The sequence below is a fragment of the Electrophorus electricus genome, chromosome 14 (assembly GCF_013358815.1).
Source record: "Electrophorus electricus isolate fEleEle1 chromosome 14, fEleEle1.pri, whole genome shotgun sequence".
Lineage (NCBI taxonomy): Eukaryota > Metazoa > Chordata > Actinopteri > Gymnotiformes > Gymnotidae > Electrophorus > Electrophorus electricus.
Window position 1 is genome coordinate 3,654,709 of NC_049548.1, and position 15,292 is coordinate 3,670,000.

The 15,292-nt window shown below is 41.5% G+C and overlaps 3 protein-coding genes and 1 non-coding gene across 5 annotated transcripts in view; all 4 read right to left on the bottom strand.

The window, feature by feature from the left end:
* Positions 1 to 2,587: 2,587 nt before the first annotated feature.
* rsl1d1 (ribosomal L1 domain containing 1) lies at positions 2,588 to 6,391 on the bottom strand. The gene is made up of 9 exons (XM_027005980.2): positions 6,293 to 6,391; positions 5,279 to 5,415; positions 4,812 to 4,950; positions 4,406 to 4,554; positions 4,118 to 4,219; positions 3,783 to 3,876; positions 3,497 to 3,622; positions 3,048 to 3,206; positions 2,588 to 2,898 (listed from the first exon to the last, which is right to left on the bottom strand). Exons 1-9 carry the CDS (start codon positions 6,332 to 6,334, stop codon positions 2,755 to 2,757), a joined length of 1,092 nt encoding a protein of 363 aa, XP_026861781.2. The 5' UTR covers positions 6,335 to 6,391; the 3' UTR covers positions 2,588 to 2,754.
* LOC113574903 lies at positions 3,951 to 4,081 on the bottom strand. The gene has a single exon (XR_003410364.1). It is a non-coding gene; the product is annotated as a small nucleolar RNA SNORA55 (small nucleolar RNA).
* An 834-nt stretch (positions 6,392 to 7,225) lies between the features above and the next one.
* Positions 7,226 to 14,808, bottom strand: gspt1 (G1 to S phase transition 1). 2 transcript variants are annotated; one of them, XM_027006067.2, is made up of 14 exons: positions 14,427 to 14,808; positions 13,461 to 13,502; positions 11,787 to 12,023; positions 11,617 to 11,650; positions 11,370 to 11,447; positions 11,058 to 11,238; positions 10,680 to 10,834; positions 10,381 to 10,521; positions 9,951 to 10,044; positions 9,401 to 9,481; positions 9,118 to 9,291; positions 8,943 to 9,032; positions 8,671 to 8,839; positions 7,226 to 8,338 (listed from the first exon to the last, which is right to left on the bottom strand). In XM_027006067.2, the coding sequence occupies exons 1-14, from the start codon at positions 14,590 to 14,592 to the stop codon at positions 8,286 to 8,288; spliced, it is 1,695 nt and encodes a 564-aa protein (XP_026861868.2). In that variant the 5' UTR covers positions 14,593 to 14,808; the 3' UTR covers positions 7,226 to 8,285. The 2 variants fall into 2 exon arrangements, with proteins under 2 accessions (XP_026861868.2, XP_026861869.2); XM_027006068.2 differs by lacking the exon at positions 13,461 to 13,502.
* A 236-nt stretch (positions 14,809 to 15,044) lies between these two features.
* The window catches only part of dmc1 (DNA meiotic recombinase 1), an 11,671-nt gene continuing 11,423 nt past the window's right edge, over positions 15,045 to 15,292 (bottom strand). Inside the window, exon 14 of the mRNA XM_027006083.2 lies at positions 15,045 to 15,136. Coding sequence (XP_026861884.2) covers positions 15,067 to 15,136 — 70 coding nt within the window. The 3' untranslated portion in view covers positions 15,045 to 15,066. The remainder of the gene's footprint in view (positions 15,137 to 15,292) is intronic.

Below are 15,292 nucleotides of genomic sequence, written 5' to 3' on the forward strand. Positions count from 1 at the left end.
TGGGCAGACAGACAGACAGCCAGCCATCCATACTCAATATCTTATTTTTAGAAGTACTTAGTCTACAGAAAACAAAACTGCAGAAACAGAGGGAGATATACAGCATATAGAACTGTGTATGCAGCAGCTACAGACATTTTTGTATAAAAAAGTAATCAAGTACAATACAACAAATGTATTCAAGAAACAATGTTGTATTAATAAAATCATGCACAATATTATAAATATACAGCATGATACACAGATGAATCCACATTATATCCAACATATTGTAGTCAAGTGCTTCCTTTACACTGGTGCAAGTTATTTTGAGGGTCTGTTCTTCATACCCCTGTGGGAAAAAGGCTGCGTTACAATCAATCAATATTCCGCACAGTGCAAAGTCTGCAACACATGTAAAAGATAAGTTTTTGTTTGATTCTGTCAACCAACCAAACCCAACCACAAGTGTAAAACCTGGGCAATAATTAACAAGCTGCAAATGTATCATGCAGACTGAAATAAGTGTTGTAATTATGGTAATTCACTGTTTAACATCTCAATGAATGTTGAGATTGTGGACGTTACCTGTATCTTAGATTCATAATGGCTCTAGGTTGAAATTGGTTGTGCTCTGTGGTTGCATGTTCGTATAGGAGATCATGGAAATGGCAGGTGGCTGTTCTGTCGACCTTGCACTGCTGGAGCCACATGGCTGAGAGTTTTCCCCTGGTCTGCTGCCTCTCCCGGGCTTCCTGAAGGAATTTCTGAGTCCACTCGAGAGACGGTCAGAGACACTACGCACGACACCAGAAATTCCTCTGTTCCTCCTATACAATGCAATGTCATCTTCAAGCTCTTCTGGAGACACCTCAATGTTACCAGTGTACCAAAATACCCACCAGATGAGGCTGAGAAAAATGATCACAGCTCCAGCATAGATTAAAAAGTCATGGAAAAAGACTTGCCAAAACACTCCCGACATGAGGATCAGGAGCCCAAAAACGTCATGGAACACAGCAAACCAAAATGCACATTTACAACGGCCAACTCCTTGACCACTTTTCTCCATGCTCATAATTCAAACTTTTTCTTTGTCTAATTGTTATGTAGCACTAAACTATAAATTAAATTTTTAGAAATATTCATTACCAGATAGAGAGCAGATACGTGTGACACAGGCACTCTGTGTATGCGATTGAAAATGTGGCATGTCCTCTAAACATGGGCAAAGGGCATTGTAAGCGCAAAAACCTTTGGCAAGGACCAGCTAAACAAATTACACCCTTATCTTACATTACAGGACAAGAAAACTCCCGGCATGCAAGTGATGATTTAACAGTAAAGTTAAGTACATAAAAGGTGGTGAGATGTCTTATTTAAAAAACAAAACAAAAAAAACAACAACAGTCAAAGCAGCTATCAAACATTTTATCCATCTACTTAAAGCATCACATTAATTCCCTATGCAAACAGGCTGCTGGCTATTTGATCATAACTTGGCCTATATCTTTCAGTCAGTCAGTCTCACTCATTCCACATCTGCAGAGGGATCGCTCGTCTTCAGCCCTTTACGCTTCAGTTTGTCTTTGATGATGGGCAACCACACCACTGCAACTATAATGAACATCAAGCCAATTGACAAGCACACAGGTCCCATAACTTGTGGAACACCCCCTACCTCATTTACATTAAGCAGGTACAACACAACAGCTGTACATAAGACCATTGCTCCGAGGACCATGACAAATATGGGTTTGTGGTAGTACGTCCAGACTGGGCGAGGTGCAGGTACAGGATCCTGTGCAGGATACAAGGGACTCTGAACTGACTCGCCCGTCACGCTGGTCTGTGGAACCTCACCACTGGAAAGCATCCTGACGGAACGCTGAAAATATCCATCATCACATACATGCGAAAAACCATGGAATAACTTAATTCCTATAGGACCACATATTTAAGTAAAACTTGACATCTTAGCAATCATGCACACGTTCAGTAGCCTACGTCACAACTTACCTGAACGTCTGTGGGTATACTGAAACAAGTCTTTTTCCTTGATTTCAGCACCTCAGTGTGACAACATAAATAGTGTTCACCCTAAGTGCATCTGCTGATGTTCTGTTCAGCACTGTGGTTAAGACGAGTGCTCACCTGAGTGCTTTTGCACTCACAGTATTGAAGAGGGAGGGGCATGACAAAGCTCAACTCTGCAAGCAACACTGCTGCTCATTGCCTGTCTGGCCATTATCCTACAGAACAATGCCCTCAGAGAACACAATTCAACATAGCAATGCCTTCGAGTCTTCATCCCCTTTTATAAATAACTTTTTGGCACACTATTCAGAAAATGATGGGGTGGGAGAAGCACAACAATCAGGCTCTTTCAGTTCATATGAACATACAAAATCAAATGGTATATATACACCTACGCTGATGACAGCCTCAAAACACGCTGCCATCACACTGAAAAACAAAACAGCAGCTGGTCCAACACAGACCAGAGGTTCCAGTATGCCCCACAAAAAGCCTGTAATCCAACACTGAAAGCTCTATGGAAGGTATAGCAAACACAGATGTGCATGTTCATGAACACGTCACAAAGATATGAAATAACTAAATATTGTTTATTTCTTTTAAATCTACAAATTGGCCTTGTAGAACACACATGTACATGGGGCAGGTATAAACAAATACCAGACAAATATTTATGCACACACAAGTCCTTGGACATGGAGGGTTTGAGTGAAAAACACTGACGCAAAGCCAGGTGCTTCAGGCAGAAGAACCTTTTTTCTGCCTCTGAGCTTGAGACTTAGGTGCTTTTTTCCCCAATTTTCTCTGCCCCCGTTTGCCCTTCTGACCCATTTTGCGTGCAGTCGGCTTGGGTGCCTTCTTCGGGCCTTTTTTGGATGGGGCCTGTAAAATAAAAATTGGATTCTTTTCAATTGTCTGCAGGCCTTAAAGTAAAAAGTGTTTCACTAGAGCACTTCAAATCTGACACATTGATGTATAGAGACATGTAGTGACCAAGTGCCACTCTGCAGGAGAAGAACAAAAGCACCCACCTCCAGCTTTGGCTTTTTGCTTTCAGACTCAGCAGGCACCAGCTGTGGAATCTCCTCTTCACCCTCCTCCTCAGTTTCCTTCACTACAGCTTTTTGGTCATTCTCCTTCCTCTTTCGAATGGTTTTCTCTGTGATTTTTTTCTTTGACGTTTTTGTGCCCTTTAGATAAAAACGGTGATATAATAAAAGGGATTAATGTAATGCCATAACACGTCTTCACAGTGCCAGGGCAAGGACAAAGCAATAACATACATACAGCTTTTCCCAATAAGGACTATTTAGCAATCAGCAAACAAGCCTATAACTGCAGCAAACCTGCATTATTTGAACACATCTTAGATTATCAGTTCAGCTATACGCAGCCTCTGAATAAACAGTGTGTTTCCAGAAGCGGTTGTAAAAGGCACCTCCAACACAAGGAGGAGGCTTGTTAGAATGAGTGCCCTTACCTTTGCCAGTCTGGCCTTCTTCAGCTCCCCCTCCAGCAGAGTGAGGTGACTCAGGTCTGAGGTATAGATAGGCAGAGCCACAGAGGTGTGAGACTTCAAGTGAATGACTTTGATGCATCTTCCTTTCTGCACAAAGGAAGCAAAACATTTAAAATCTCAAAGCGTTATATACATTTCCAACTTGGAACCTTTACACAGAAAGATTAGGATTAATCTTTAAAAAGTGAAAAAATACATTTGAATGTATTCATTAAACTTATTTAGCAATACATTTTTATTAACTCACCATGTGCAGCTTTGATGAAATGGTGGTAACTGCAGTGTTTATGTTCTCAACTATTTCATCTGCAGTCATTCCTGAGTGTGCTACCTGCACCATGCTTTTAGGGGAAAAAAACACTACGTTAATCAGGACAATGGGCAAACAGCAACGTTTTTATTTGGTCGCAAAAATAAATGTGTCACAAGTTGTAGGGACGAGCTCCAATGGACAGAGAGACTCATCTGGATACACTCTGAGTTTCTCTGGCACAAAGTTAACCCATGCCCAACACGTAGGCAGGTGGAATGGGTTTGCAGAAGTGCTCTTTGCAAATTGCAGACAGGAAATGATGGCTTTACCAGCAGGGGCCTTTCTTTGTGACCTTGAGAGTGGTGCCCTGAATGAGGCGCTCCATGTCTCTGGCCAGGTGTTTACTCTCCATATCCACAGACAGAGGAGTCCTGAGACACAGAACCACACCAATGTAAAGGTTAATATTACATCAATTACAGAGCTAATTTAAGTGATTTTTCCACTGAGATGGTCAGAATTTAAAAGACTAAACTGAAATTTGACAGCCTCATGTAAAAAAATATACAAGACACAAAGTAACTTTACAATATGAGAATTTTTAAACAAGAGCTTACTTCTTCCTCTCATAAAAATGCTTCCCAATGTGGGAGGGTAAACGGTGTTGAATACGGGCATCCGACAAAAAGATGTTGAAGTTGCCAAGTAGTCTCCTCTTGGCTTCAAATGGCTTATATTCAGTTTTCAGAACTTTGAAGGGAATCACCTAACAAAGAGAAAGGGGAAACCACAAATGAAACAGCACTACAATTAGCCAAAACATCAATTAGCAAACACAGCAAAACAACAGATGACTGTTTCAGGGGTTGTAGGGACAAGACCCAACAAGTTCAGGTACTCATCTGGATATACTCTGAATTACTTTTGCACCATTTCCCCTCCCACGTCCCTCACAGACACAGAAGGACAGGGTTTGCTGGAGTGCCAATACAAAACACTCTTCCCATCACTCAACGCACATACCTCGGGCGTATGTTTGACGCCTCTCGCTGCGAGTAATTTTTTGTAGAACCTCTCGGTCTGGTCTGAGGTCATGTTAGGCTCATCCCGCGTGAAGAGGCACACCTCAACGGACTCGTGACGGAACGGATGTGGCAAAGGACTGGGGGGGATAAAGCACAGCAGTTGAACAGTGTGAGCAGAAAAACAAGGGCTACATCCCTTACTGTAGTTAACACGTGCTGCACTGTTTGCAAGTGAAAGAGCACGCATGATCAACCTTTCCTGTGTGGTCTTGCACCATGTAACAATTGCTACGGAACACAGAATATCACGAGTGTGGAAGAACCAAGCCGAATAAATTTAGATGCAACGAGAGGGCCCACGAGAACACGGGGCACTAATGCACATATTTCATCATGATCATTACACTTCTCAACCAAGGAGAAAGGTGGGGGCTACTGTCGCAAGCAGAGCCACAAATTGCTTACATGCGAATGTTCTGATCTTGTTTTGGGATCTTCCACAACGTGAGGAGAAGACCGATTTGCTGACTTTCTTTCAGCAGGGAACTCTGGGATGACGTGCTTTTCAAATAAGCCTGCAACGCCTGCACTGCCTTCTTCACCTGCAGTAACGGGTAGAAAGCACATGTTTTATGGTAACGTCCTTTCTGACAAAGATAAAATCACCATGTAGCACTGCAGATATCAGTCAGACAGGCTGTTCAGTACTCATCTACTGCCATCATTAGTAATCGTGAAAGGGGGGGGGGAAACAAAAATCAATAGCTCGCCTAAGCACAGACTACATTAAACTTCACCATAAAAGCAGCATAACCCAACCGTATTACGTATTACGAAGGACAACAAACCTTTCACCATTTTCATTAGTGTCTGGGCATTTGACATTTAGCCCACAGTGAGTTGGGTTATTTATTCCCTTATGGACAACAACTTTACACTAGGTTTGCTAGCCAGCGTCATAACACAAAGCACGTTAAATGGAGCCCAGATAGTGAGGAGTCCTGCAGTATGCGCTTTCCTGCGGAGGTTCGTGGAACCTCCTTCATGACTGCCTTCCTTCCTCCGTTATGCTGGGATGAACTAAGACTTAAAAAAGGAACTTTTGCTATTTTACTAGTCGCCCGAATCATTACATTTACTCCAACTAGCTAAGTTTCGTAGGCTATAAATAAACATTTGCTCATTCGAGACATTCCTTTCACTGGACAATAAGCAGGTTATCCTACTGCCAGCTACCGCTATGAAACATATTTAACTTGAACGGGCGTTAGAAACATATTTAACTTGTGCCATAAACATTGTTCGTTAGCTAGCACAGCTATCCTTGCTAGCACTAGCTAGTTCGAGACAAACCAGGTTTTAGGTATCTAGGTGGCTAAGCTGCATTTTTTAAATATATCGGACAAGACAACCTAACATACATACAACATAACATTCGCTCAATGACTAATTAGAGCAGTCATCAAATCCAGAAAATACCTGAAACAGGTCGACAGCAACGTCTCCTAACGAAGGCTCCATGGCGCACGTGTGTGGAAGGCCTTCAGAACGCACGCGCGTGTGATGTCACTGCGCCTTCCATGGCGAAACGCGAGAACGGGCTGACTTTTCCAAAAGTATTAAATGCTCTAAATCTTCATGGATGATGATGATGATGATTATTATTATTCGACATACTCGGTTAGGCGTAAGATTTGAGCCTTTCAGAAAACGGCTTTTTAAACATTTTAAGCAGTTTTTATGCAACTTGTATGCCAAAACTGAGCGTTTTTTTCCCTGAGATTCGAACTTTGTGATATTTATACTGTTATTGTATTTTTCTCCTTGCAATGAAAAGAAATAGTGCTCATATTACCCTTTGTAGTGCTTGTAGTGCACTAACAGCAATAAAACAAAACGCGCATTCAACTGATGTCCAGTTTGAAATATTCAATTTTAGATAAAAAGGGAAGAAAAGTGTGGAGCGTAGTGTGTTACCTCATCTAAATAACACCCACGCTAAAACATTACGTGTATTTGCTACAAATCAAGCTCGAGCATGAGGCAAACGTTCCTAAGTCAGGACGATGCCAGGCTCGCGCCAGTCCAGCAGGTGGCGCTGCTGGTAAAGTGCCTCCGCGCTCTAAACATGTCTCACATCAGATCGTTTTGATGATTTAATGACTGATGTCCAGCGGGTACATTTCACAAATACACGCGGATGGCAGGTACATTTCAATCATAGTTTAAACAAATGTGATCTATTCTGCTTTGAGTACCTTTGTAGGATTTTCCAACTTTTCCTGGGTTACAGTCACAAGTTGGGCTTTAAAATGCATCAGTGCAAAGCCACAAAGTAATAACTTTTTAGCATAAAACTAAATTAAACTACAATTCACATGATCTGTTTAGTGATAAAAGCCAACAGGAAAGTTGAAATGATCAATTGAGGTTTTTATTTAGGAAGGTTGATGTTAAGATCCCTGGCAGGAGTATAGAAAACAGTTGATCAGATACTGAATTATAAGCAACTGTAATATTACAGTCATTTTATATGTGTCATTTTGTCTCTTTAGAGTAAGCAATTTCTGATTTTTATTTGAATAATCTCTGTCATGTGGGATGCTCTTTGGCTATGTTTAGACAGTAAGCTCTAATGGAAATTATTCTCCGATTGGATCCATGTGTTTATTAAAAATCTCCAGATTGTGATCATTAACTAAATCGCATGCACAGAGCAGAGCTGTAATGATTCCTGAAAAACACATGAACTGAATGTCTGATGTAGGCATTTGTCAGATGCGAGATATTCGAACAGAAATAAGATGTAGATACCTGCCTAAACTCTGCTCTACTATTCCTGTGCTTGAGGTCCCCAACCAGTCTGAAACCGCCTGACATCACAGTATGAGGAAAAAAGGCAATGCCGCTGACTGCACATGGACCCTGTGTAGTGTCAGTGGGGTCAGCTTTTAATAAGATGATTTCTGAAACAGCAAACCATCACCAATTCCTTAAAGATCCAGGTGAGCTTGACCTCTGTGGCCATTTTTTTGTTTGTTTGTTTGGTTTTTTTAAGTTTCTTCTATTCCCCAACATTTTAGATTTCACCACTGTCAGACTGTTCGAGGACTGTTAACAAAGAAATGGCTTAAATCCTCCACACGAGAGAGCAATTGAAAAGCCATCAGTTAAAAGACGTAGGCCAGTGGAGAGCGCCTGGCTTTAAACATGAGGCTACATGAGTGTCATAGCTGAGCTCTCAATATGAGAAGGCTGTCACACTGAACTTTTGTGGGGGGGTTTTGTATGATATTGTTCTTCCTAAAACATACTCTCATTTTGATATTGTCCTTTTTCAAACATATTTCTCTCATTTCTCTTCGATTTATCTGCAGTAAGAGAATGGAGTAGAACAGAGGACTCTGTTTGGTAGACACCTGCGACCTCTGCGTCAGACCGCAGCGCATCAGAACGGCGGCCCTGCCCAGGATTAGTCCTTTTCTGGTACCAGCTTCAGCACCTTGCCAATAGCAATAGTCTTACCTGCAAAGAGCAAAGCCTTCAGTTAAACTGCATTCATTCACACTATGGATTGTTACTTTCTCTGTAACAAAACTCATATTTTGACCAATTTTAAATTCTCACCAACAATTCCCTGCTTACAAGAAAGCTCAACGGAATGTTTTGACTCTCAATAACAATGTATTTTAATGCAAATAACACGGCTGGATTACTGAAAAAACAAGAATATCTAAGATTACTTTAGGATAGTAAAGATTCATTTGATCATTCTTCTGTAGGTAAGGCTAGAGCGATATAATGCTTTTTGGACACAAACTCCCATTTGACCACAGATGATGTCGCCAAGTTCTTACCCTCATCCCTCAGAGTAAAGCGACCCATCTGTGGAAAGTCCTTAAACGTCTCTAAGCAGATGGTTCCGGCTGTTCTGAGGCGGGCAATGCATACTTGGTCTTGTTTGACAAAGCGTGGACGGGTCTTGCTCTTCTCTCCTGTCTTCTTGTCCACCAGGCAGATTAAGGCCTGTCAGGATAAGAGCAACATAAGGAAGGCACAAGGTTATGATTTAATCAGGGAAGTACACGAACATCTACATGTTACGAGTAGACCAACATCAGTGTCTTACTGTTATCTGCACTTCTTCTATGCAGGTATGGATGTGTAGAACTGCATTGTAACCTGGACATATAATGGATTTGTGTTCAATAATGACAATCTGGAAAACAAAAAGCAGAGCACAAAAAGTGAGGCAAAAACATGGCCGACGCTTGCTCAGACAGTACCTCCAGTAAGTGTTCTACCTGGGCGTCGAACGTGCGGCCGGAATGGCAGAGGTTCTCGGCGTTGCATAGGATGAAGCCTGGTAGGATCTCCTCTTCTTCAATACCCTTCAGGCGCAGTTTGAGGTTCTCTCCAGGCCCGGCGTCGTCCGTTTCCAAGTCATCAGACAGCAGGCTCAGCACCTCCACAGTGTGCTGGGAAAAAAACACGCATGGACACGCACAGATCCAGAGTCACTTGCATTCAAATTGCTGGCCAACGGAGGAATAAGTACTAATATCACAAAACCCCACACGATCCTACTCTGTTTGGCATCATGATGAGCTGCTGTGCTTTGCTAATCGTGCCAGATTCCAGCTTCCCAAGGACCACAGTGCCCATATCCTGCAGAGGCAGTTAAAATGGACAAATCAATCAGTCACATCAAGATAAAAGCACAGAAGCAAAAAGCATTTACTTCCTGCTTTGGTCATAATTGGACTATGATTTTGCATCATCTCATGGCTGCTTATTGCTGTTCAAATTCTGAGTCACTGTCCCAAAAGTAGTGCAGCACAGCTGCTCCAATTAACATGACCTTAATCGCATTACACTTATTGCATACAGCTCATAGCTTGAGCATGCTGGTTTCATAATCCGTTTCTTATTATGTCACATTGAGAGTATGGCGCTTTCTAGCAACTTATGAGAACCAAATTTCTGGGTATATTTCAGGTAAAACAAAATGTAGCATTTTCTGCTTTTTGATAGAAGAACAATAGTTACAGTATGCTTACACACAGGAGATCAAGCACATTTAATTACAATACCAGTCTGTTTCCAAAGATATGTTAAACAGAAGTTATTACCTTACCCTGTACTTATCTACAATGGGCAATCTTATGGGGCCATCACTTGATCTGTTGAAATTTGGCAAACTGTCCAGGTGTGGAATAAATGGTAACCCCCTAAAAAGGAGTCAAGAGCACAGGTAAGGCACGTTGTTTCAAAAATGACTTATAAAACATTTCCATTCATTATACAAACCATCATTTTATAACACCACAGTGGCAGCCAAAAGCACTACATTGATAATTATGGGAATATGTGCCTTGGCTCTCTACTAGCTACCAGCTTGGGAGACTGCACACTCTTCCTCCACAACATGTGACGCCAAGTGCCCATCTTCCCAGCTACAACTACTCAGAAGATCTCAGGATGAACACTAACTGCTCGGTCTGGTCGATATGACCTGCTCTGAGTGGCTGTCAGGACTCTGTATGGACAAGGGAAAGTTCACTTACGTATACCAGGGACACAGCTCTGAAGATTCCTTTAGGTTGGCTCCTGTCAGACCAGAACAGGGCATGAAATGGATATCTTTCTTTGGGTTAAAGCCCACCTTCTTTAGAAATGGCACCAATTTCTCCTTACATTCCTCATATCTGTGGAGAATAACTCATTTGAGAAGAAAGTCCCAACCAAAGTAAAAACAAGCATAATTAAATATTTTTAAAAAGTAAAAAGTATTGTTTTTTGTTTGTTGCATGCAGGGAACTTGATGTCTTGATTTCATTATGAAAAGGAATCAACCTTTATTTACCTGCCCAAGCTCCAGTCTACAGTGGGATCATCCATCTTGTTGATGAGGACTATCAAGTGCTTTACTCCAGCAGTTTTGGCCAACATGGCATGCTCGCGAGTCTGCCCTCCCTTTTCGAAGCCCGTCTCAAACTCCCCCTTTCTGGCCGAGATAACCTTGCAACCGAGAAGAAAAATTTAAATTAAAATAGAGGAAAGCAGCTCATTGTGAGAGGAACAATGAAAAAGCAGACGAAAAGACCATCCCTGGCATTTTTAGTGCAGAGGCAAAGACCTAACAGATACCAGATTCAGTCTCTACACTACGACATTCTCCCTACAGCTGCTGACCTGTAGAATTGAGGTGTCAGTAGTAAAATAAACAATATAAGAAACCAACCAGCACTGCCAAGTCAGCCTGTGAGGCCCCACCAATCATGTTGGGTACAAAGCTCTTATGGCCCGGGGCATCCAGAATGGTAAAGTGCTTTTTTTCTGTTTCAAAGTAAGCTCTTCCCACTTCAACCGTTTTGCCCTTGTCTCTTTCTTCTTGGTTTGTGTCTAAAGCCCAGGAGAGATACCTGCAAGAAGTCACTCAAATGTTAGCCCAAAAATACTTCAACAGCCATAAGAAATGTTTATTGTAATTTCAAATTGATGGAGACAAAGGTTTCATAATTTTTTGCATATTTCAATAACAAAGCATTCTTACCACGTCTCCCTATTCTTCTCTTTTGCTTCTCTTTCATATTTCTCCAGGGTCCTTTTTTCCACCATACCAGTCAAATACCTGAAGGAGACAGCTCAGAATCCACATACTGCCTTTTATTCACATTTTTGTTTAGATTTTCTTCATGTTACAGCTTTGCTGGTTATCATTACATGACCGTTTCAGTTGTTCTTGATAATGTTTTAATGACAACATATTTATACATTAAAATGATTTATGTATAACCCACATGATCTGTCCACCAATTGTTGACTTGCCAGCATCTAAAATAAAAAAAATAAAAAAAAGAGGACAATGACTGCAACTCACTATTTGTTCTCTAAACAATAGTTCACTTTCCTGTGATCAGAGTAATAAGTAAAAATACAGTTAAGTGGAAGCACTGCACTCAAGACGCACCCACATGTCCAATGAACACCACATTAACATGCTCTTTCTTCGGGGCATCGGGGGGAGGAGGGGGCAGTTTAGGAGTGGGCATCTCTTCATCCTCCTCCATCGTCTCATCCTGAGCGTCGTCTCCGAGGGCTCCGCCCTCCTCCATGGCCCCACCTCCTGCCACCGCCTCCGCTGGCTCCCCTTTCTCTTCCCAAGTCTCTGCTGTGCTGGCATCTGTTTCCCCATTCTCCACTGTGGCTGGAGGGACAGCACGAGATCCCAACCCATTTTTAGCGACACATTCCTCTTAAATTAAAGGAACCAGTCTCAGGTCACTGATACAAAAGCAACGCAACATTTACTGTTGACATCATGATCTCCCATATATTTAGACATGTAGTCTTCTCATATTAGACTACACAAAGTGACATCAGATCAAAAATGAATAATAGGCAAACGGAAATCTAAGCAGAAATAACAATAATAAACACTGAGGTAAACAAAATTTCATTCCTCCTTTCAAGCAGCAGTGTGACAACTACTTCCAGTCCTTATAGCTCAATTGTTTCACAGCTTTGCTGTGGATAGTCAGTTGATCTCAATGCTCATCTACATCTGCACTGGCCCAAAATAAGCAAAGAAATGGATGTTGGGAGAGGGGGGATTGCTACTGACATGCAATTCTGAATGCCGATTGTAATGCAATTAATACCCTGTTCAAGCAACTTACCGTATTCATATTAGTTGAAAAGCATGCCATGTACATCTCTCCATGTGGCTCTCACTGGCCAATCAAGGTTATGCACTGCTGTGTCACATTCTCACATTACTCCTGAGAGCACAGTGAGGTGCTCAAGCGTTCTGCGTAGGCAGCTGTTTTGAAAGATGCTATGGCAGCCTTCATGCTCATTGTGGGTGGTGTGTAAATATTGGTCATATTTTTTACAATGCAAAATTGTATTATATATATATATTTATTTATTTTAATTTTATTTTTTTATATATTATGCGCCAGGTCTAGGGAGACATGAGTCTCCTGATGCAACCAAAGAGTGCTGGTCTAAGCTCAGTCACAAAGACCTTAAAGTCTCTGGACTACTTAACACGCCTTAAATAAGCATTATCTGACATTTTAATTAACCTATTAATCAGTGGAAAGGTCCAACTACTTGAGGGTTCAATAAATATAAATGTGCTGTGTATTGGTTCAGAAAACGTATGTTTTAATAAAAACAGCTATAGGCAAAAGAGCATTAAAGCAATGGCATCATTATCTTTTTGGAGACATGACACATTCCAGTTATCATACACACTGCTTTTCATTGTTGCGACATGCTCCAATTGCCAACAGCATGAGGGAGAATGCCAAAAAATACATTACTTTTGAGGTATTCCACTTTTTTTGGTTTTTAAAGAAATTAGGTTAATGTCAAATATTGTCATTTTTGCTTTGAATATAAAACTGCTATGGTCACTCAATGTCTGGAGAGTGGTGGCTGCAGAGGGAATGTCTATAATATGAGTACATAGCCAGGCTTATGTAACAACTTCCCGTTGGCCTCTCCACAGTGAAACTAACACTAATGGAAAGTAGTAGTGCAATACCATAATCCATAGGAAGAACTGATTTGCCACTACTGAAGACAAAAGTACAGTTTTGCTCAGCTCACATCCATTCAAGATTCTGTAACATACCCGTTTGCTCTGAGATCTCCATGTTTGCAACTGTATCTGTACCTAAGGAGAGAAACAGGGGCTGTAACTAAATAGCTAAGACTGCATGGCGCTCTGGTGATGTTAGAGGCAGCTGCTGCCTCAGTTCAATTTGTAAAATAGTGCTTGGCCAAGCTCCTACTGTAAAATTACAATCTCCGAAAGGTTTAGATGTAGGTGGGTAAATTAAAGATAGTTTAAAAAGAAACTGCTACCGTCACTAATTTCTGTCATGATGTGAATTACTAAATACAACTATTTCTCCGATAAAATGATTAGTGTTCACTGAAATGTTTTCCAAAGTACGATCTGTTCACACAAGGCAAGGAACAACTTTACCAGTAATTATCCAAGTGCGTGGTTCCATCACTCTAGCAGGTGGCTTGCTAATACTCGAGTGAAATAGCTGGGCGTGTGCATGCATCTTTACACAACATTTTTCCAAACCATGTTTACACAACGAAAGCCGATAATGGGGAGACCATAATATGCAATGCACTGAAATGTACCGAGCAGCGCTATATTACGAAGCTAACTCAAATTACTCACGGGCATCTAGATGTATCGTAGCTATGTAACATGGGTTACGTTGAACACCCTCGTTCATTTTTACCCCCAAACGGAACAACCAGAAAAAGTTACGAACTAGTAACTTAATGATAAAACCCAACACCTCTGCCCAGTTGGCCATTATGCAGATTGACAGATGTGCGTTAGCCGTTACATACCGTAACCTTAGCTAACTAGCTACGTTACTTTAATCCATATATTTGTTTCATCTCCGAAAGATTACATTTTCCAAAAATCCCGTCGTTGGCAACTTAACTAACGTAGCCAGTTCAGCCTCCCTCGACGCTAACGTTAGCCAGTGAGCGATGAGACTCGTTAGGGTTCACGTTTAACGTCCTGGAAGCCTTGCTGAGAACAAACTGTGTCGGCGGTCATTACCCTCGGAGCCAGCGCTTTCGGGAAGCCCTCTGGGAATAAAGGCCGGCACAAACTCGGGCGCATTGACATTAAGCCCGGTGAAAGCGCATTGAAGCTCGGCGTCGACCGGGGCCTCCACGTCGTCCTCCTGCTCCCAGGAATCGGGGGCCGTGTCACTCGTGTCCATAGCGTATTCTATGGCTACGACGAAGACGCCTCGTCGTCCGAGCTAACGCCTAATGTGAAGTCACCTGTAAAACAAATCCACTTGGGTTTTTTTTTCTAACGACTATTCAACAGCCGCGTCAGCTAAAAGACTCAAGAACGTTAGTTAACTAAGTCATGAAGCGCCTGGGCTTCCTTGCGACAGCAGAGACGTAGTTGGCTAGTGCTGCTTCTTGCATGGGCGCCCCGTGTTGAGGGTGAACACAGCAACCGTGGAGAATATATCTCAGACACGGTCGCCAAATTAATAGTTTGTCTAATTCAATAAACCAGCAGTTTAATGAAATTACCTTGACATAAATTAACTCAAAGAGAAGACAAGCACACAAATAAGTAAATAAATATTTTAAAATGCAAATATGAACACATTACAACTTAGACATGTTTACAAAACAAACCCTTATGTTAAAATACATTTATTTGAGAGTTGACTGCTTTACTCCTTCGCGTCCGATACCCCTCCAGCAGTAATAGCAAAAGTAGCTTCATTTTCTGGCATGTCAGGGCTCAAAGAAAGAAAACAAACAAATATTCACAATGAGCAAATTCTGTGCATTACTGATGTCAGGTTTTTGTTGTTTTGCTGTCATCACGCATATGTTAACAAGTTATTATCCATTCCCTTTAGAAATATTTTAGTTGTGTAGCTGGCATTTTATAAA

Coding starts and splice junctions, on each gene's coding strand:
- rsl1d1 (XM_027005980.2), bottom strand. CDS start 6,334: ATGGAGCCTTCGTTAGGAGACGTTGCTGTCGACCTGTTTCAG. Junction 4,220..4,405: donor CATTTTTATGAGAGGAAGAA/GTAAGCTCTTGT, acceptor TCTGTGTCTCAG/GACTCCTCTGTCTGTGGATA. Junction 3,877..4,117: donor ACAAAGAAAGGCCCCTGCTG/GTAAAGCCATCA, acceptor TTCCCCTAAAAG/CATGGTGCAGGTAGCACACT.
- gspt1 (XM_027006067.2), bottom strand. CDS start 14,592: ATGGACACGAGTGACACGGCCCCCGATTCCTGGGAGCAGGAGGACGAC. Junction 10,522..10,679: donor GTAGACTGGAGCTTGGGCAG/GTAAATAAAGGT, acceptor TATTCTCCACAG/ATATGAGGAATGTAAGGAGA. Junction 9,033..9,117: donor GCCGCACGTTCGACGCCCAG/GTAGAACACTTA, acceptor TTTGTTTTCCAG/ATTGTCATTATTGAACACAA.